At 40.1% G+C, this 22,296-nt stretch overlaps 1 protein-coding gene and 1 long non-coding RNA gene across 8 annotated transcripts in view; one reads left to right on the top strand and one right to left on the bottom strand.

Annotated features, from left to right (window-relative positions):
* Positions 1 to 22,296, bottom strand: part of slc2a9l2 (solute carrier family 2 member 9, like 2) — a 147,439-nt gene that overhangs the window by 104,870 nt on the left and 20,273 nt on the right. For all 7 annotated transcript variants that reach the window (XR_006821594.1, XM_046029024.1, XM_046029026.1 and 4 more), the window contains 3 exons: positions 15,815 to 15,975; positions 6,117 to 6,241; positions 4,102 to 4,247 (listed from right to left, as the gene is read on the bottom strand). Coding sequence is in view for 6 of the 7 variants with exons in the window: in XM_046029024.1 (XP_045884980.1) it covers positions 4,102 to 4,247; positions 6,117 to 6,241; positions 15,815 to 15,975 (432 nt within the window). In the remaining variant the exon portion in view is untranslated. The remainder of the gene's footprint in view (positions 1 to 4,101; positions 4,248 to 6,116; positions 6,242 to 15,814; positions 15,976 to 22,296) is intronic.
* LOC123956669 overlaps positions 13,228 to 22,296 on the top strand; it is a 14,599-nt gene continuing 5,530 nt past the window's right edge. Inside the window, exon 1 of the long non-coding RNA XR_006821595.1 lies at positions 13,228 to 13,347. This is a non-coding gene — a long non-coding RNA (uncharacterized LOC123956669). The remainder of the gene's footprint in view (positions 13,348 to 22,296) is intronic.

Below are 22,296 nucleotides of genomic sequence, written 5' to 3'. Positions count from 1 at the left end.
TGTGCTAGCATTGAGAAGGTTGTTATCTGGTTCTTGCTATTCAAACGAGCTCGACCGATTTATCGTTTTGTAGATATTGTCAGCCAATATAAGCTACTTGCAGATATATCTGGATCGGCGTTTATAACAGCCGATATATGACTATTAAAAAAGAGAAACAGAGAGTCGGATCCTTCCCTCATGAGATTATTTAAACAGCAGCATTTCCTCTATGTTATTGTACCATAGACGATATGTTTTAGAAAGTACTCATTGAGGCAGATTATATGTAAGGTAATAACTATTGAATGACAAAAAAATATATATATATCTAATTATTTGCCTATGTAGTAATGCATTAAGTGTAATCTTAATGTTTATCATTATCATTATAGCAATGACATCAGATATGGTATTATTCGTAGTAGTAATAGCAGTTTGTTTTCCTGGCCCCCACAATACATACACTATTTACTTTAATGTTCATTAGTAGTAGTACTTCATAATTTATAACAAATCAGATATTAATTTTTGTTTTGTTTTGTTTTATTTTACTCTTATTCATCAAAACCTTGATCAATTTTGTTGTACTTTTGTTCAAAGTACTATTGATTACAATTAAAAAGTTTCTTTTTCTACTGCATTATGTCATGGTACCTTGGTATTGTCTCAACATAACAATTTAGGCATAATCTTTGTTTATGTCATGCATTTCTTATAATAAGAGGGAAAAACAATATCGGCGGATATAGCGGCTATCAGATTTTATAAATCTTAAATATTGAAATCGGTATAGGACTTAAAAATCCCATATCGGCCAGGCTCTAATTTGACGCAATAGAATCTCTCTCCGATCAAGTGTGATGACAGACATGATGCATTAGAGTAAAAGCAGGCAGGGAAGGTGACACACTGAACTAGTTAGACAACCTTTGTGACAGTGGACAGCGAGGGTCAATCAAAGAACTGTGATACACCAGAGACTCTGGCAGTGGCCACGGTGTCAAGTTGAAAATTGCCACTACAGACCACCACTGATGTACGCATTTTTTCCTTTGGACATCCAATTTTAGATTTATAATTGAAATTGTGACACCCCTAGAAAACGCAACACAAAATGTGTCCAATATGTCAGTATTTTCTTATTTATTTATTTTGAACTTATACTTCATTAGAAAAACAAACTTTTCCACGACTTCATCAAATTTAGAACAAAGAACATAGAACACATACAATGAGACAAGCCAAGAAAGTATATTATAATAAAACGGTAACAGAAAATAAAAATGATAAAGGTAATTCTAAATTCTAAACAATGTAATAGGAATGAAATCTGTGTCCAGTCATGTCATTAGTACAATAATAATGACAATAATAAGATTGTAAAAATCATTAATGATATGGTAAATTAATTACATTTCTTTGTTGTAAATGTTGAGCCAAATCTTGCAAATTCTATTAAAAACATAACAATGGGAAAATAGAGGGTGGCTCTAATGGGGGAAGTAAAGTGTTATGTTTCTTGGAGAAGCGAGTGAAAGTGAAATTAGATCCATTGTTGCAAAATCCAAAAATAGGAGAGCAGCTGAAAAGGTGACTAAGTGATAATTATTCAGTGGTTGGCGTCAAAGTGTGGAATTACTCTACAGAATGATTTAAAGGGTGTATCAGTTCAATAAAATGTTTAAAGAAAGAACAGACTATTTCATGTTGTTAGGTGTTGTATTTCCTTAGTTAATGGTAAATTATTATGTATGGCTCTTGATTTGTTTTGTGAATGTTGGTTGTTGTTTTGAGGAAAGGGTTGACCTCTCCCTGCTCCTTGTCGATCATGTAATGTGTAAATAAGAGTTTTGTTTTGATTGTGAATGACCTTTTAAATATTTTTTTCTTGAGTTGTACATTACTATGATCAGAGCAAATACAAAATATAAAATAGATGGTATCTTTTTAAAAAACTGAAAGCCCTCTAAACATCTCAGGTTACTGACTTTAATTGTCATATCAAGTATTCATAGTTCTTTATGTATATATCCTTTATTGTCAGTTTGGCACAGAGTGTCTTCAGTTTAACAGGGATAATAAGATTCCAAACTCTTTACTTATTCATCAATCAATATGATGAAATTATGCTCACTCAAAAACAAACTTCCCACCACAATACAGTTTTGGGCTAACCCTAGAAGAACAGCAACGAGGAATGCAAGGTCACCCTCAGATAATAAGTCACATTTATGCCACAGATCCTGATTCTGACACTTTCTGAACAGACATAGCTGCCAAAAAATATAACTGCGTGCTTTAAATCTGGGGAAGCAATTTAGATGAAAATGCATTCGGTCATTAATTTTTTAGCACAGTGCCAACAGTAAACAGTGAGTTAAAGTCAACAGAATGTGGCAGGAGCGTTCACATTACACAAGTGTATTTGGCTTTCAAGGCAAATGTGCCGTAGGCTAATGTCTGTTTCCAGCTCTAAAAGATAAACTGAAAATCTAGCATTAATAATCCATATTATAGATGAATACTGGAGCCCTGTCAGGAAAACGCCTCAGCAGTAGGCTGAGTCAACATGGCTTAACTTGTGTACGGTGGGCATTAAGGTGATATGGGAGGAAAGTGGATAACATTTCCTCCAGGGTAAACAAGGTGTGATTGAGAATTCCTGCTGATATCTTACTGAAACAAGAGACAGACAGAACCAATCACACAGTGTGAAGGGTAAAAACGTGAGTATTTTACTCAAGTGGCTGAGGAAGAGATGTAGCCATCAGGTAGCCTGCGCTATTCATTTGCCCAGTGAAAAGTGAGAGAAAATCAAGTCTGAGCAGAGGAGTCTTTTTCTCCCCGGTAAGAACTCAAGCTCGCATGTCAAGTCAAAATGAATTTATCCACCGGACTATTGCTGTAGAGTTAAAGAACTCTGCCACTCATCAGTGAGGCTCATCAGCTCCACTGACAGATGGGGAAATTTTGGCATTTAAACCTAATAACGGAGTTAAATCAGAGTATGTGGAGAGGTAGGTGAACAAGGCTGGGCACAGAACCCGCACAGGGGGGGGGGGGGAGGAGGCAAACAGGCACCACATATGTCCATCTGTGGCCCATACACCGCATAACTATTCACAGCATGTAATATTAGCTATGCTAGGATACCAGAGTTTATACCTGCACACACACTTGCATGCACACACACACCAATGACCCCACAGCCCTCCACGAACCATCAGTCGGCAAGAAAGGAAGTGCACAAGAGCAGGCATTGGATGCAAAAAAAGATTTCCTTTTGACTCCATCTGAATTAATGAGATGGATCTACATGGGCTCGAGCTTGAATCTTTCACTGTATTTACCCAAAACCCAAATTTATGTGTTAGAGCTGTTGAATACAATGAGCATTTGTGTTGAATAAATAAAGTGGTCCATGAACTGTGACCCACAGTGTAGTCCTCTCCTTAAATTAGACTCCACACTAAATATTTTATGGCACAGTTGAAAGGAATTTACATCATTGCAGTACTAAGCATTGCAATGTGTTGAAAAATGTTTGGGCTGGGGATATGGGTTTTTTATCTTCTAGAAAGTGGCAAAGGTACACCAGGATCTGGAGGAAAAATAACCTGTTTCCTGACACCAGTTTACTCCATTATTCATTTTCAAATCCAACTGAAATAAACAAAATAAATCTCTTTTAAAATATTTAAAAGGAAAAAAAGCATCTGGATATATATCACAGATCTTATGTTCCCTTTACTGTTTCTTGTTTGTCTTCTCTTTACAAAGTGAGGTGGAACAAGTGACAAATGGCAACAACAGATATCTGGCAGCTAATGGACTCACATTTTACTAGTAGTAGCTTTAAAGTCAGCATCTAATGTTAAGTCAATAACTCACATTCACTTAACGTCAAGAGAAAAAGCATTAACTTTTCAAATGACATACAAAGTCAGTAAATCAACAATCTTTTCCTGTGCTCAATCCAGGCTCCAATTTGTTGTCCAAGTTTGGTTTTTCTAACTCCAGTAATACAAATGATTGCACTAAGCATGAATCTAAACTCTAGTCTTCAAAATGTCCCCTTAAAATACCTGTAATGTAAGTATGTAGCATAACAACACTGACCTGACCCAGCAGCTCGGGCAGCCCAAGCACTTGTCCTGTGAACACTCCCAAGCAGATCAGGATGGAGTTGAACTGGCCAATGAAACCTCTGATATTTCGTGGCGTAATTTCGCCCAGGTACATGGGGAGGGCGCTGAGAGCTATACCTGTGAGGAGAAAAAAACAACACATTACAAACGTGCAATGGGTCTAGCTATGGAAAGGACAAAAGACTGAAGACTAAGACATTACTGGCCTAAACCCTCCAAATTATAGAGGAAATACACTGGCATGGCTTTTTTATGTGATAGCACCCCACACAGCCCAGTAGATAAACCAAACGAGTGGCTGCTATGTATGGGTAGAGCTGTGAGTAATAACAGGAGAAAGTATCCCTCCAAGTTTATTTTATCTCGAACCTTCAGCAGTCTGTAAAAACATATTGTATGTTTGAATTGTTCCCGAATCTGTAGCTCAGTCTGTTTTGTTTTTCCACAGAAATGCATACATCCAAATCCACATCCTAACACTTGCATTGACAGTATTCAACTTCCAGCACCATTTCAAAAAGGCTGAAGCTTGGCAAGCTTATTAGCCTGAAGTGTGGAGAAGAGAGAACAAGAGAAAGAGAAAAGGCGCAGCTGAGAGGAAGCGCATTAAAGGTAGGTAAAACAAACACTCCAGAAGTGCATAAAAATGATATATATATGATTATTTATTTCTGTTGCTTTAATTATTGAGGTGCAATTGACTAACTCCTGAAATTGAAGACACTTGGCTGTTTTTAACTATCTTGGTCTTTTTTAAACTAAAAGTAAATTAAATGTTACTGGGATAAACAGCAAATGGACAAATATTTCAACAAAGTGAGTGGAGTGAATGTGGAGATTGGTCTGATATTAGATTTCCTGAACTATTATACCAGGTCGCCCCTGTGTTGAACTGTCTTGTATTGTGTAGCAATGTTATGGCCTGTGCATTAGAAATGGTCAGCGGTGGTAGAACATTTAATCCTCAGACAGCTTTTTGCACAAATCAGTTCCCATGCTTTAGAAATTGTAAACAAGTGTTTGTGCTCTGCAGTGAATGTGTAGATTATTTCAGGTAACACGCATCTTATGGACATTGATGCTGAGGTGTATATTGCTTCTGAGCCCTTTTCTTTATATAATGCTCACCTATTAGCCAATAGGATGTTAGCCAGCTCAAATAATCTTTTAATCCTTATACAGATAACTTTAAACACACACATAACATAACTTTTTGGTAATATTGGCAGTGGCGAGTCAAAACTGTGATGATCAGCCAATTGTATGCAGTGCAGTCAAAGTGTAGCACAAAGCAAAGTCATATAGACCTGGCACTTGTTTACCCAAACAAGAGGTGCGTCAGGAGTTAAGTGCAAATCAGACATTCAAAATAAGTGTATTTCACTTACAAATCATCAATTTATAATTTTCTGATTTTCACATGATCAGCAGCATGATCAGCTTATTTAAGTCAAGATACTGTCTGATCATTTTTTTATAACCACAATTTCATCTCCCTAGACTTTTGGTCTGCATGTAACACAACCCACAATGACATGGCATGGCAGGAGACGTGCATTCAGAAAGCAAAGTCAGATCTTTAATCAAGTCTTTTTTTTTACTGATCATCAAAGCATTCAGGTTTGTCAAGTACTCTATCCACAATATCTGCTAATTCCTATAGATTTTTCTTCAAGGTAGGTTACATCACAAGCCTATATTAATCTTTAGGATTTGCACCTTCCAGTATTATCTTTTCACATAGAATGGAAGTAATTTTCTAAAAACTCATTACAATGTACATTTCTTTCCCAGGTTAGTTTCTTTGTGTGACTTTCGATCAAACTTAATTATACAGTTCAATACGCTGTCAAGGTCTGCAACTGTCTGTAATTTTCTCTCTATCATGCAGTGCTTTGCTTCACAGTGACTTTTGTCCACTGCCTGGTGAGTGGTGAGTATAGAAAGTAACATACTGCTCCAACCTATAGTAAATTAAACACTTACCAGAGTCCACCCCAATTATGAGCCGGCCAATGATGAGCATCTCAAAAGATTTGGCCGTCTCACCCAGGGACAGCAGCAGAACAGCTATTACAGCAAAGATGTTATTCAGCAGCAAGGTTCCTTTTCTAGAGTCAAGGAAAAAATATGGTTGGAAAAAAAGAGAAAACTTGAGCAGAGAACATCATTTACACTGGCACAGGTTAAAATGATCCTACACACATTTTATATAAATCCTAATCCGTTTACAAAGGTAATTTCTTCACTTCAGTTCAATTTGTCAAAATGGGCTCAATGATTTTTAATGGTATAAAAGCTAGCTAATCTAATATGGTATAAAAGCTAGCTAATCTAACTTCTAAAAAGAGTGGCATTCATGGCTTCAAGAGGATAAAGAAATGTGTGGATAGGTGCTATTCTTCAGAGCCAGCAAAGCAGAAAAATCAATGTCTTTTTTCCAAGGGAGGCTGCTCATGACCAGTCAAGCTTTACAACAGCCTTATGTCTGAGGAAAACCAATTAATGCATGTTCAATTCAAAATAATTTGTATATATTTAGAAATGAAAGACATTTTATGTCTCTAAAAAATTAAACAACAACAAATTTTTGCATTTATAATCAGGCAGTATCTCACAACAGGCCGTGATCAGATCAGGTCGAACAAGGCCCCTTCGCTTTGATATGATCACAATATATCATATATGTCCTGGAGTGAGCTATTGCTTTTACAAAATTGTTAAAAAGTATGGTAATATGAAAGTTATAGACACATTCCAATTTAAACTGTTTTTATTAACATGTTTATAAAACATTGTTCTTACAAAGGAATAGGACCTCCTGGCTGCCTGCACATAGTGCAAGGCGGTTGTGCAACAGATCTTTTTTTGTATCATTTTTTATCACAAATTTATTTCATCATTTGGCTATTTATTTCTATTAATTTGTGCCATTTATTGTGCAACCACTGAAAAACTGTCCAGCATCAGTGGAATGACTGAAAACTGCTTACAGGCTTGCATGTTTTGTTAGTTGAGGTGTGTCGCTTGGGGTGGCGAGGATGTTGCTCCACTTTCTCTGGTCACCGAGTTTCAGTCGCCAGTAGCTCTAGAAAGACCTTTTACACTTACAGCCATAACCTCTCTCGTGTCAAGAACCGCATTCTGAATCATGTTGCTGAGGAGGCAGCGGTTAGTTTATTTCTTCTGCGTTTCTGCTTGCTTGCATATTCTGGGCAACATTTCGACAAGATGATTAATGCCCTTTGGCTCTCAAGTGTACCTGTGACACATAGCAAATGACACTTTTTACATTTGCTGTAGATTAGGTCATTAACAGTCATGATAGACTACCCTACAAATAGTTGTTTTTTAATAACTTCAGATCAAAAGAATATGTGATAGGCCTACATACCAAACACTGTCGACAACACAGATCACTTGTCTTTTTCAGTGAAGGTATAAGGCTTGTGCATCCAAGGGTAGGTGGGAGACATATTTCTCTATAGATGAAACAGGGCAGAGGATCGTCAGGCTCATCATATGTGCTCTCTTCATTCTTCCCCTGTGGGTCTTTGTGATTCTTTATATGCTCGTTCAAAGCCAGAGTTGTATATTTAAGCCAGTTTTGGTCTCTTTTGATGGTGGATGACGTGGGTTTGGGCTGCCGATTGCCCTCCTTTTCCTTGCATAGTTGAACGTCAAACCACATTTTGTTTACTAGAGCCCCCGGAGTGTTGGGATCCAGCACCTTCTTTATCGTTTTGAAGTCATCCTCTGATATTGACACACGATGAAATCCTTAGAAGTCTTTCTATGAGTTTTCACTACACTGGTGAATACATTTTTGCATGCTGTAAACTCTGAATCTTTGAGGAGACACCAGGACCGACTGAGCAATTTAATCCAGCAGGGAGATCAACATAGCTACTCGGGCTCAGCTGCCATTTTTGACAGTGGCATAGAAATATTGTAAAATGTTAATGACCCACGTCTTTGACGGTGTCCTAAGGTCTAAAACTACACCTTTATCCTTACACCAGTTTTCAAAGCATTTGATGGCCTATTTTCAAAGGTGTTCTATTCATTTAGTTAGTTTAGTTTTTTCCTCCTTACATATCTCTGCATGTCATCTTTTAGGTTCGGCGGGAGATATGCACTGCTCAATCCACTCCTCCATTGTTGTCCCCCACAGCGGTGGTTTTATAGCAGTTTGCTACACTAAGGTTTTTTTTCTCAAGTGTTACTGAAATGTCTAAAGAAATTAGACAGCACAGCCTATATATATAGTTATACCATGGCTTACAATCAATCAGATTGCTTGATTTGAGCTATGCGTTTTACAAATATGACCCTCGGGTCAGAAGTATTATACCAAATGAATCATTATGTGGGTGCAATGTCATCCTCAGCACACTATTACTGTGTCCCAGTTCAAGGTATGGATCCTACAAAGGATGCAGCCAATGAACGTGGGTCTTTAAGATCCTTCAGAGGACCTGAAGGTCAGGCTGACTCTATGTCTCTTCTCATCGACACTCAAACTAGGGCATTCAGGCAGCCTTCGTTCATCAAACATTCTCAGGTTTATCATGAGGATGTTGCTACAAATTGTAAATACCACTGGGACTGTTAACTATGGCAATTACCACAGCTAATCCCTATTTTTCCAATCTGGAGAACTACCTTTACGCGTCAACACAAAATCATCAGCTAATTGAGCTGCTTAAAGCATAGTGGTGGGCTTCTGCTCATTTGCATAAGTAGCAATGGGTTGAGGAATAGTGTCAACTGCTCCAACACAATCAGCTCACAAAGACTGTCAAAATCAGCAGCTTTAGTGGATGAGCACTAACAGTGAAAATGGGAAGCCAAATCATGAACAAACTCCGCATTTGTTTGCTTATCGCCTTTTACCCAATGCCTAAATTTCACCAAAATTCTCCTCAGCACATATAGCTGAATAAGCCTCCTGAGCAGGGATGTACTGGGACTGGAATTCAGGCCGGGACTTTGACACGGAGAGACCTTTTATACGAGCACCTTGTGGGGGCGCAGAGAAAGATTTTTTTGCAGTTATTTTAATATATAGTGTTTCATTATGATGACAACCTTCAAGAAACTTTTTATGACACCTGCCTCTTAAGTTTGTATGAGCAATGCACCACTGCACTGAACAAGACCAGGTCAGGTAAGTGTGAGTCAGAATGCTAAAATAGTTAAATATAATCAAAACTACGATGCAGTCTGTGTATAAAAATCTAATTCCTCATCTTCAGCTCTGAGTAGGCCTATATCTGGCTCAGCTTCCCCTGTGCTGGACCCTGACTCTGCTTGTACTGATTGTATAGCTAAATATGCATGAGAAGAACATCATCTTACAATAATCCATTTTCTAATTCTATCTATGGATGATTGCCTACCCAGCCCTGCCAACTGCCTCTGTACCTGTCACTGCTGTTTCTGGTTCCATTGTCCTTCACCTCCTGCTGCTTCTCTTCATCGTCCTTCTCCTACATCTCTTCTTCTTCCTTTTTCCTTCAACTTTTGTTTATAATATAAATATATAATATAGCCTATATGCCTATACATACATATGTATGTATGTTATCCTGTATGCAGGATAAGCGGTTGGCGGTGGATGGATTATCAGTGCCTGTGCTGGGGACTGCCTCATCTTTGCCTGCCACAGCACCTTTCCACCAGAGCTGGGCACCACACATTTTTTCCCTCTTTCTTTCTTTGACATATTTACCTGCTCTGTTGTGCTTGTCACACAACCCTGGGCTGAGTTCAGTCCTGACAAAACGTATTGAGAGTAAACTCCTTTGATTGGCGCCGTTGAGCCAATCAGATTTCAGAGTTGGGAGGGGCCGCTTATATCCCCCCTCAATATTGTATTGGTTTGGCCCAGTCTGATAGACACAGACAGCGTTCGCTGCAGCTGATGCGCAGTTGTGGATTATTTAAAGTTGAACATAGGAAACTGAATAAAAAGTCTTTAACACCAGCCAGTTCGGCCTGAAATGGACCGGCCGTTCAGGATTGAGCTACAGGTTAGATAAACCCCCAAGATGACACTATGGATTATTGCACTATATATTTAATGTTGCTCCATCAAAAGTGGCTTTAAAGTACCTGCTTCCTTCAGATGGCTGTAGAAAGAGCCACAGACTAAAGGAAAGCATTATGGAACATGGTGTGCTGAGCTGTCGCGCTGCTCTGAGCAGGTGGGCAGCGGACCGAGCAAGAAACACACTCATCCTTGACACCACCGCTGGATTGCCATTGCTGCACCCTTTACAGCGCCTCTCCTCCCAATTTGATGCATGGCGTTCTATGCAGCAGTATAGAGATCATTGTCTGATAATTTGAAGGGAACACCAGGTCATAGCAAACAGAGCTCTGGTGTTTGGTAAGATGTGATTGGTCTATTGGGATTTAAGGAACCCTAGTATTTGTTGTGTGGGGGAACAGAGAGGTTCTTATTGTCTAAAATCAGAGTTTGAAGGAAAGTGCGTTTTCAGGTTGATTTTAGTTGCCCCAGGAGTGAGGTGGTTAGCAGTTTGATGTGTGACTAGTCTTCTCTTCACACACCACCTCTTCACACAAGGTCTGCTCCTACACACTTGAGATAGTCTCAAGATCAGTCTGGATCTGGTCTGAAATGATGGCATTTTCACTCAACCATGTCAGGGCAGCACCTTTTAATGTGTTTTAAAACCAACAGCATCATCATCTGAATCACCATTGCATTGTTAAGAGATATGAATGTGTGTATTAATCTAACAAAACTCTATTTTACCTGGGGGGGAGGGGGATCACAGGCATGTAACAAACAGGGCTTTCAACTTATTTTAAGAGAATACCATCTCTTCATGAAATCAAATCTGGTGTTGAAATATTGAGAAGTCGCGGTTTTAAAAAAACAACATTTACCTTAGTTTCACTGGCAAACTTTTAATGAACCACTTGGTCACTCTATGAAGTACTTTTCTTTTAGACTGCTCCATGTGTCCTTATCTGCTAATATACATTCAACTCTTCTCCCTGACATCTGAATTTCAACCTTTTCCCAGACATTGTGCAAAACTACCAGCTGGCCGCGGCAGAGATTATGGAGGGAGAATGAATAATGTGTTTCAGCCTAATCAGCACAGTGGGGATCGCCACCTGAGAGATCCAAGGTGATTCTTAAGGGCATTTTAATTTTCTCAAATGACTCTGAACAAAAGCTTCATAAGTCTTTTTCTGCTCCAAGAGTGACAGCATCATCATTAGTGGATAATAGATTCTTTTGAACGTATATTGTTTCAGAGCACTGAGGTGATTTTGTCAGTGCCGGAGTCTGTCCCTGGAGCATAGAAGGACTTAGATCTCTGCAGCCCTGCACCAAGGCAGTGAAACACAGCTAGACTGAAACCCAATAAAGTCATTACACTGGCAGCAAGATTGGATCAGTGGATAATAGGTTGTCAAACCACTGCCACTCAGTCTGAAGCAAATTCCTTTTTCTCCACTCCCTAAAAACATTAATGTCCTTGGAGAATAGGTATGGAGACCATAACTTTCATTTACGATACGATACCTCAAAGTGTGGTAAGTTGAGGCTCAAAGCCACAGTATGACAGCTGCTACGTTCTTTCACTGTCATTACTGCCGGCCAGGTGTTTGTTAAGAGCACTAAAGGTGAATGTCAATATAGAAAATGGGAAAATATCTAAAAGAAAACCTGAAAAAGAACATGAGACAAGCTACGTTGGGGAACAAAGACCACACCTCATCTCCCAAGGTGATTTCCCCATCCAAGACTTTGTATATCTAACCCTTCCTCCTCTCTCTCTCTCTCTCTCTGTCAGCACAAGAACCACAGGGGGATTCAGTGGAATCTGAAAACTCCCTGCAAAGAGACTGCACCCTGCGTCTCAACTCTCTGGGTTTTGCAAGCCTTTCCCTGCTCCTTATTTTTAATAAAGCAAACATTAAGTTTCCCAATGGTGTTGTCTTTGTGAAAAGTGCAAATGCAGCACAATCACATATTTTGTTGTTGTTATATTAATATTTAGTGATAAGTGTAAAACCACTCCTGCTGACTTGAACCAACTGTTTTTTTTCTCTGCTCCGTCAGTGGGAAAACAGTACATTCATACACCTTTCTCCAAGCTACTGGAGCATCCCCATGTGGCACAGAAAACCATGGTGGAGACTAAATGTAAGGACAACACGGAGGTAAGGGCACGGACAAACTCCTTGACATGGTATTCATGTTTCTGAGTTTATTACAGATTTATTTATTGAATTCATTGTAGTAAATAAGTGCATAATAAAAAGACAAAATAAATATGATATATGCAGTATGGGGTGGTGACAGCGCAGTGGATAAGACACACGCCTTTGGTATGAGAGACCCAGGTTCAATCCCCCACTGTGACACATCCACCAATGTGTTAACCTCTAGTTGCTCCAGAGGCGTGCGACCTCTGACATATATAGCAATTGAAGACGCTTTGGATAAAAGTGTCAGCTAAATGTTTATGTGTACAAACCTTTACTGTATATATAATGTGTCCTGTCTGGATGTGAGACAAATTTTTGCCTTTTGCACCCACAGAGTGGACAATAAAGGTTTTTAAGAATTGGAATATATTGTGTAACAATGTAGGCCTACATATTATTATTATTATTTTTTTAGCAGACGCTTTTATCCAAAGCGACTTACAATTGCTATACATCTCAGAGGTCGCACGCCTCTGGAGCAACTAGGGGGTTAAGTGTCTTGCTCAGGGACACAATGGTGGACTTCTCATAGTAGGAATTGAACCCAGGTCTCCCACACCAAAGGCAAGCACCTTATCTATGCGCAATCACCACCCCCATATTAATAAGTACAATGCAAACAGATGTATTTAATTCCACTTATGTGCAATGGATTTCCTAAGACAGTTGACAGTCATTGATAGTCACCTGTCAGTCTCCTTCTGTCCTATCCAAAACTTGTAAGTTTACATTAGCGATTAAGATCACATAGGCCCTCAGTTGCCATGGCATTACTGAAACCACCAAGAATTAAAGAAATGGTTCTATTCTATTCTAATCTAAATTTTGAAACATCCCTTCCCCTCCCTCTACATTTATCAGTAAACAGGGTGTGATTCATCTTGACTACCATACAAGTTGTAAAAACATTTTTTAAAAGAATTCTACGCCTTAAACAACAGCAACTCGTTGTTTAACCAAGGTAAGGTTAGCCTAAAATATGTCAATAAGACAGGAAATGCTGGCTGTTCACTAAATATTACTCAAATATTAACAACTTTTACTTAAAAAACACTTTGTTGTAACTACATACACATGTCAGTATGCTATATAAATATTGTAAATCAATGCATTTATTGACTACTGTTTGCCAAAAATCGCAGTTTTGTTTCTCTGTATTTGCACATTTAAATCGCCCACCCTGGAACTATTTGAAGTCTCCGTGAACCGCGTGACGATCAAGCATTTTGAGCTTCTTTTGACGCTTCTCTCTCTTTACATGGCTCTTTACATTGTGAACTCCTACATTTCCTACACTAAGCTGACAGTGATTTAGAGACTGTCAGAGAAAGGAGAAAGAAAGTGCATAAGATATAGAGGGGAATGCAAGAAAGTGAGATCCAAGAGCCTGACAAAGAAAAATAAGGAAAGGACTAAATGACTACAGACCCGATGTTCTGACCTCTGTGGTAATGAAGTCCTTTGAGCGCCTTGTGTTGTCCCACCTTAAATGCATCACAGAGCCACTCCTGGACCCCCTGCAGTTTGCCTACAGAGCCAACAGGTCTGATGAATTCAGTAAACATGGCCCTTCACTAAATCCTCCAGCACCTGGACTCCCCAGGAACCTACGCCAGGATCCTGTTTGTGGATTTCAGCTCTGCTTTCAACACAATCATCCCGGCCCTGCTGCAGGACAAGCTCTCTCAGCTGAACATGCCTGACTCCACCTGCAGGTGAATCACAGACTTCCTGACGGACAGGAAGCAGTACATGAAGCTGGGAAAACATGTCTCTGATTCCAAGACCATCAGCACTGGTTCCCCTCAAGGCTGCGTTCTTTCCCCTCTGCTCTTCTCCCTGTACACCAACATCTGCACCTCCAGTCACCAGTCCGTCAAGCTCCTGAAGTCTGAGGATGACACCACCCTCATTGGGCTTATCTCTGGCGGGGATGAGTCCGCCCACAGGTGGAAGATCGACCATCTGTTGAACTGGTGCAGCCAGAACAGTCTGGAGCTCAACACTCTGAAGACTATGGAAATGGTTGTGGATTTTAGAAAGAGCCCAGCCCCACTTTCCCCCATCATCCTGTGTGACTCCCCAGGCACCACTGTGGACTCCTTCCGCTTCCTGGGCACCATCATCTCCCAGGACCTCAAGTGGGAGCTGAACATCACCTCCCTCACTAAGAGGCCCAGCAGAGGATGTACTTCCTGTGGCAGCTGAAGAAGTTCAGCCTGCCAAAGACAATGATGGTGCACTTCTACACCTCCGCATACAGGACCAAAACCTCTCGCCACAAAAACAGCTTCTTCCAGTCTACAGCTAGCCTCATCAACAAGGCCCGGGTCCCCCACTGACACACACTTTCCAATAATACAAATGTCTCTGCACATGTAAATATTATTTCATTTCATATCATGCACAAACCTGGCACATTGCACATATTTGTTGTTAATTTTTAATTGTTGTTGTTCTATATTTTTACATTGTCAATTTATATATTTATGTACACAATATTCTGCACAACACATCCCGGAATAATGCACATATAAATATCTGTGACGTTTTTTCTCTGCAAATAGTTATAGTATCTTTCTCTATTCTTTTTATTATTCTTATATAACTTGAATTGTTTATTCCATATTTATGTATTTCTAGATTTATGTCAACTGTATCTTTGTTTACCTGTAGCACCTCCTCACCAAAGTAAATTCCTCGTATGTGTAAAACACTACTTGGCAATAAATCTCCTTCTGATTCAGAGAACATACAGCACGGTTGTCTTCTAAGCTCCGAAAGCGGGAACGTTGTAGTTTCAGACAGGCAACGAAAAATGTATGTATAGTGCGTCATATTGGATGAAGGTTACTCTTGCCATATATTGCAAGTATGTATTGTTTCCCCTGGAAGATTTCTTTCACAGCTGGTAGTAAAGCACATCCCATTTAACAAGTCTAGGAGAGCCTGGTGCTGTCTGACCACAAGGGCCAATATGGCCCCTATAACTCTTATTATTACACTTTATATCTGGAGATGAACAGACTGTTATAATGATCTGGAAATATCTTCCTTTTTTAAAATGTAACAACGTTTCTGCTCCTGAATCTAGAGATGAAAATTAAAGATAAAACGTTGACGAGCTACCTGCTGTTTGTCAGAAACCCTGTTCTAATTTGGTATCAGAGTTTCATTCTTTAGGCCTCCACGTTTTGATCTGATCCTCTGAACTGAAACTGTACCAGATCAGGTTACTATTGTGATGTGCCCCAGCTAAAAGTGAACGAGCATCACAATATCAAAAGGCCTGGGTTCAGCCCAAAGCTAGCTGGCTAATCCACTGATCTAATTTTATGATTGAGGTCACAGGCTGATACAACTATAGGTGAAACACTTCTGTGCTCCATGAACAAGACTAGATTAGAAGTGCAAGTGAGTCAACTCACCTTCCCAGTAATCTGACGATGAAAGAGACGGACAGCGCTCCAAGAAGGCCTCCGATAGCAAATATGGACACTGTGATGGACCAGAGGAGGGTGGCTGTCTCTGCTGCAATAGGCTCCCCATATCTCTCAATCCATGTCTTATTGTAAAAAGCTTTAATGTACTGCAATACAAGAAAGAAAAACATTTTTAAATTCATCATTCAATATTTGAAAGGTAAATGATTATACAGATCCCATTTTTCAATACAGAATGTACATATACATTAAGTGCGTCATACACAAGTGTATAGAGTGTGAGCATGAGGCAAATGTACAATTACTTGTGCAAGTTGGCTTTATGAACTACATTATTTGCCAAGTTAAACAGAAAATAAAAAAAAAAATACACGCATTAGCGTGTTTGAGCCCCGTTTGAGCATTTGGAGACGGCGGACCTGAGATTCCTTTCGGGTAAGGTCGCCTTGCTCCTGGCTCTGACATCGGCCCTCTCTGTGGCGCCGTTGTGTCTCAGGATTCAGGGCGACGGCAGCTTGGCTGTTCTGCGCCCTAACCCGGCGTTCATGCCTAAAAGCATTACGAGTTCCTTTCGGTCACAGGTCATCACCCTCTCTGGCTTTTTTCCTACCCCCCATGGGTCGGTGGAGGACGCCACGTCCCACCTCCTCTGCCCGGTGCGAGCGCTGTCCTGTTATGTGGCGTGCACGGCCGCCTTGCACCGTTCACAGGGAGCGGTCCAAGGGACTTCCCCTGTCAGCGCAGCGCGTGTCTGCCGGTGAGTCTCCCCCGGATGGCATCAGAGCACACTCCACAAGAGGCATCCACAGTGGACAACATCTGCACGGCGGCCTCCTGATCGTCCCCATGCTCTTTTGTCTGTTTCTACCTGTGGGATGTCTCCCGTTTCTCTCTGACTCACTCAGTACTGAGTATTTTGGCTGAGTGATTCTCCTTGTGAATGTGCAATGCGCCCTCTCCCATGGGACGGTGTGGGGGGGCGGCCGCTGCTTACATGGCCCTGCCTTGTGCGCAGCGGATGCGGTTGCTGTCGCGACCCCGCCATTGGTGCTCGCACGCACACTGACACCAATACCGCGGTCAGAGGGCGACTGGGTGGCTCATTATGGCTCTGGGCAGGTGACTTGTGCTTGGTGGTACTGTATGGGCCAGAGAGGCGTTGACTCATCCTGCTTTGCCTCTAACCCAATAGCGACAGCCTTAGAGGGTGAAGCCTATATGAAATAGAACGGGGGTTACATACTGTAACCCAGATTCTATGAGTATAGGCGCAGCCCTCTAAGTTGAAGGCCTCACTGGACCTTGGTTCTCAGTGCTGAAAAAAAGGCATTTGGGAGCCAAAGGCTGGGTCTCACCGTTGTATATATACACAAGGTGCGGACGTAGGATAGGCCCACGCAGTGGGTGGGCGTAGACTAAAATTCTCAGTTCCGCACAGGCGTGTGCAAGGGGTAAACCCAATAGCAATAGCCTTAGAGGGCTGCGCCTATACTCATAGAATTTCTCGTTTTCCACTGTGGAAAAGTTGTACCTGTACCTGCTACCGGGTACGTTTTTTCGTATCACCTCCGTCGAGGTTCCAAGTGAGCATGAGGCGATACTAACTTTGATCACTAAATTCACTTCTGAGAAGTTTTGAGGTGAGAAATCAACTGTGTAGATTTTGAATATTCACAGTTTTACGAAAAGTGATGGCGGAACAAAAGTGTGCTTGAAAGTTTTCGGTGGCACTGGTTGCAGTTGTTATCATTGTCTGACATGGCTCAGGAGCAGTGAGGCTGCGAGTGCCTTGTTTGTTAAGTGTTAGCCTGCAAATTTACCTATGTGACACTGACGTGACTTCAGAGTTCTGAAAACACCTCAAAGTTTAACCTTTCTTTTATTGAGATCAAAAGAAAGGGAGGTTAAAAACTACATTGGTTTCTACAGCGGTTTCATCACCCTTTCCCTGTTTTCATTGCAGTTCAGGCAGCCAACTCGCGTGGAACAGATTAATTAACTACCAAGGATCTGACTTTATCACTTCGTGAAAACATACACCAGGCTCAGGTGACAAATCAGGCTATGCAGAAAATCAGTATAAACATGATTATATGAAATGCAGTAACCTGAACAAATATGCTGCAGGTCAGTAATCAGATTTATTCTTTCCCTTGTCAGAACTTATTTTGTATCGAAGATTCAAAATGCCTATATGAAAAAAAAAATCAAACTAAAAAAATAAATATTTTTTATATATGATTTGTCTGCATCATTATTGAAAAACATATTTTGCTATTTGTCTTTAGTGACTGAATCACTGCAACATAAATTTACCATGCCACATCAAAAAATTAAAGAGGTGAATTGTGTTTGTGTGGTCCAGCAGAGGGCAGCACATGTCAGCGACGATGGTGCAAATGTTTTGCATTTATCTGTTTAGTTGCATTCACTGATTTATTTAGACTTACAGAGGCTGCTTAGTGTCCCTGTCAGTTTAAGTCACGCTTTAAATCAAGTTGTGTTAATAATGAGAATGTATCATTACTTGTAATCATCCTTTGATGCCTCTCCACTGCTGTCGCAACACTTTCCCTGTATGAAGTCTCTGTCAGGCACATAAGCCGGTTAATGCTAAGAAGTCTGGCTGGATAAGTAGGGTTTCTATCATCCTTTGCTCCGACTATGGAAACCAGGTTTCTCACATACAGTACATGATGTTAAAGACAAACTAACAGATACAGTAACTACATAAAGCCAACAGTCTCCCAGTTGAGGGCTTGTAAATCTGGTGGCTAGATTTCCATCACTGGTTGGGAATGGAGTTGAGAATGAGGGGTATGTTAATACCAAGTGTTGCTTTTGACCGCTTATTCTGCAGGAGGCCAGAAATGATAATAAGTTTGCCATCTGATTGCATATTTATTGTCTGAGATCGTAAGAGCTACCAGTTTATTAGAATTTAATGGGCATGCATTTTTAACACTGCTTTTGATATTCCTTTGCCAATTGAAGTTTCACATTATAAAATTGGCTCGCTGTTGGAGGCAGACCTCTTGTGCATGAGGGAAACTGAATATTGGCTTGCAGGGTTTATAGGCTGTGTGTAATATTTATTGGGTTTTTATTGGATGTGAACCTGTATTTTGTAAGGTAATGTTATAAGGTTCCTTAATGATCTTTTCATTCTGTAGTTGGCAAACATGCAGTCAAAGAGGGAAGCTGCTTGTTCATTTGTTTTGTCTGAATTTTGTAAAGACAGCAGGAGCAGTGGTGGACCCCTACGATGGTGGAGAGGAGCCAGCGCTAGCTTAATGAGCAGCTTGTGTTTCTGATGAGCAGAAGCTATGAAGGAGAATAAACAACAAGCAGATACTCAACATACATATGAAGTAACCTTAATGAATATTTTTTACCAGCTGGGCTGAACAGGAGTGTTGATGGAATATTTGGATTTCTTCAAACGTTATTGCTGACACATTCTCATGTAAATTTTTCAATCTTAAACAACTTAATTATTCTCATGCATTGCTGGGCAAATAGCAGATAATGGGCATTACAATTATGAGCCTGGAGACACAATTTCCAATTAGACTCACAGTTCATGAGTGAGAGATGCCAGGTTTCCTCACTTTTCCTTTCATCCTCCCATTGTTCACTGAATTAATTTCACCACTCATGGCTAGCACTGTGATACACACAAGACCTAATTAAAAGCAGAAATGCACTGTTCATAGACAGCATTGTTCTCTTAAGAATCTAGTGGAGGAGTGGTACAGATTTTTAAACCTTTGCGTCACTGTATCTAATTCAGCATATAAAAGCTAACATGTTGAAGGCTGGTTGCTTTTTACCTAATTCTCTCGCCGTACACTAGGTTTTGCTTTGGGACGACGCAACACATACAGTACAGTATAATTCAGTAAATAGTAAAACCCTCCAGTGTCACATATTTAGGAATAATCCTGATTTATAAGCTTCAGAGACCCAGCCTCTGTTTTACACTGTGACCTTCCTACTTTCATTTGCATTCCAATCTGTCAAATTAGGTTATGAAATGTTGGGCCCTCCAGGAGGAGGCGCCTAAGACACATACAAGGTAGCCCCAGTTCGAGTCTGCCTGGGAACCATTTCCCCCACTACCCTTTATGTTTTTACTTCAGTGAGAACGTCCAAATGGCAACATGCCAAAAAAAAAACTTAAAGACCTTCAAGGTTTCTCAATCAGCTTCTTACTATGAGTTAGGGGGTCCTTTGAAAACCTGAATACAAACCTTTCTGCCAAAGTTAAAACAGTTTTGGTTATTTCAATTGAGATTACTGTATTTTAAAACAGCAATCGGGATAATGATAAAGTGTGTTGAGAGTTTATGGTTTTTTGCTCCATGGCCACCAGATAAATGTCCAGTATTTACTCTCTTTTAGCTCTGTTTGGAGTCTCTACCAACTCCTGAGGAAAAGATTTCTCTTTCGCTATTTAGCTGCTAAATGCACCACTGTGTTCACCAGCTAGTCGCTAACTGTGTCTGTCTGCCATTTGGTGCTGAGCAGGTAGTGTACATTGGGTTTTCAGAGCTTTTTTGTTGAAAACAGCTGCCTGCTGCAACCAAAAACTATGCTATGACAGCAGCGAGAGAGAGCCGAGGGGAGCTGCAGATTTGTGTGATAATTCTTTGTGGCTTCATTTTTATTATGAAACTAGTAGTTATACTAGCTTAATGTTTTAAACCATGGTGCTTTAAAAAAAAAAATAACACTACAAAAACAATACTACATTTCCAAATTCCAAAAATATGATAAATCACTAACTGCCCACTGTTCTGAAATGTTTGCATAAAAGTGGATCACAATATAATATTTATGATACCTTACTTTTTAAAATTTTTTTGCATTACTGCTTGTGTTTATACTCAGGTCTATTGTACTGTATAAATCAGAACTTCAGACACAATCAGTGAAAGATGAAATCCATTTTTTGCATTTCATGGAACATTCCCTTTACTTTATTGGCAACTGCAGCATTGAGGGTTTTACAGTTTGAATACTAATTAAATGACCTTTGGAACATCTAATTACCTCTAAGAAAAGAGGAGGCCAGATTGAAAAGTATCGATACATACAGTCCCCTATTGGAACTGTAAGCCAAATTCCTTTGTTTTTGTTGTTCACTGAAGACATTTGGGTTTAAGATCAAAAGATGAGTATGAGTATGAGTATGACACAAGAGTTCAGAATTTCAGCTTTTATTTCCTGGTATTCACATCTAGATGTGTTAAATAACTTAGGACATACCACCCTTTGTATTAGACCACAGCATTCTTAGGTGAGCAAAAGTAAAGGAACAAATAATCTTAAAGTAAATAACATATTTGGTGGCATAACCCTTGCTTGCAATAACTGCCTCAAGCCTGCGACCAGTCGACATCACCAAACTGTTGCATTCTTCATTTGTGATGCTATTCCAGGCTTTTACCGTTTGTTTTCTCCCTTCAGTGTCCTCTTAAGGAGGTGAAATGCATGCTCTGTTGGGTTAAGGTCAGGTGATTGACTTGGCCAGTCTTAAACCTTCCACTTTTTCCCCCTGATGAAGTCCTTTGTTTTGTTGGCAGTGTGCTTTGGCTCATTGTCCTGCTGCATGATAAACTTCCTCCCGATTAGTTTCAATATATTTCTCCATAAATTGGCAGACAAAATGTTTCTGTCCACTTCACCCATTCTGCTGCTATCATCATCAGTTACATCATCAATAAATATTAATGAGCCTGTTCCAGAAGCAGCCATGCACACCCAAGCCATGACATTACCTCCACCATGCTTCACAGATGAGCTTGTATGCTTCAGATCATAAGCAGTTCCTTTCTTTCTCCACACTTTGGCCTTTCCATCACTTTGGTAGAGATTAATCTTGGTCTCATCAGTCCATAAGATTGTGTTCCAGAACTTTTGCGGCTCATCTCTGTTCTTCTTTGCAAATTTCAATCCGATTCTTCCTGCTGATGAGTGGTTTGCATCTTGTGGTGTGGCCTCTAGTCTTCTTCCAACAGTGGATTGTGATACCTTCACCCCTGCACTGTGGAGGTCATTGCTGAGGTCACTTACTGATGTTTTGGGGGTTTTCTTCACAGCTCTCACGATATTTCTGTCATCAACTACTGTTGTTTTCCTTGGCCGACCTTTTTTGACGTCTGTTGCTCAGTACACCAGTAGTTTCTTTCCTTTTCAGGACATTCCAAATTGTTGTGCTTGCTACGCCCAATGTCTGTCCAATGGCTCTGGTCGATTTTCCTTCTTTTCTCTGCTTGACAATGGCTTGCTTTTTTACTTCATGTTGGTTTATCCTCTTTAACGGGAAATGCAGTCTTTATAGGTTTGAACCAAGGATGAAAACTTAGATTAGTCATGCAGAGTTATTTAATGTTTGGACAATCAACCTAAAAGGCAACACCTGGGCAACAAGAAACATCTGTCAGTCACATGTTCCAGTAGTT

Source organism: Micropterus dolomieu, linkage group LG18 (genome assembly GCF_021292245.1).
Source record: "Micropterus dolomieu isolate WLL.071019.BEF.003 ecotype Adirondacks linkage group LG18, ASM2129224v1, whole genome shotgun sequence".
NCBI classification, from domain to species: Eukaryota; Metazoa; Chordata; class Actinopteri; order Centrarchiformes; family Centrarchidae; genus Micropterus; species Micropterus dolomieu.
The sequence above is the reverse complement of the archived record's forward strand: the minus strand, read 5'-3'. Positions and strand labels throughout refer to the sequence as shown.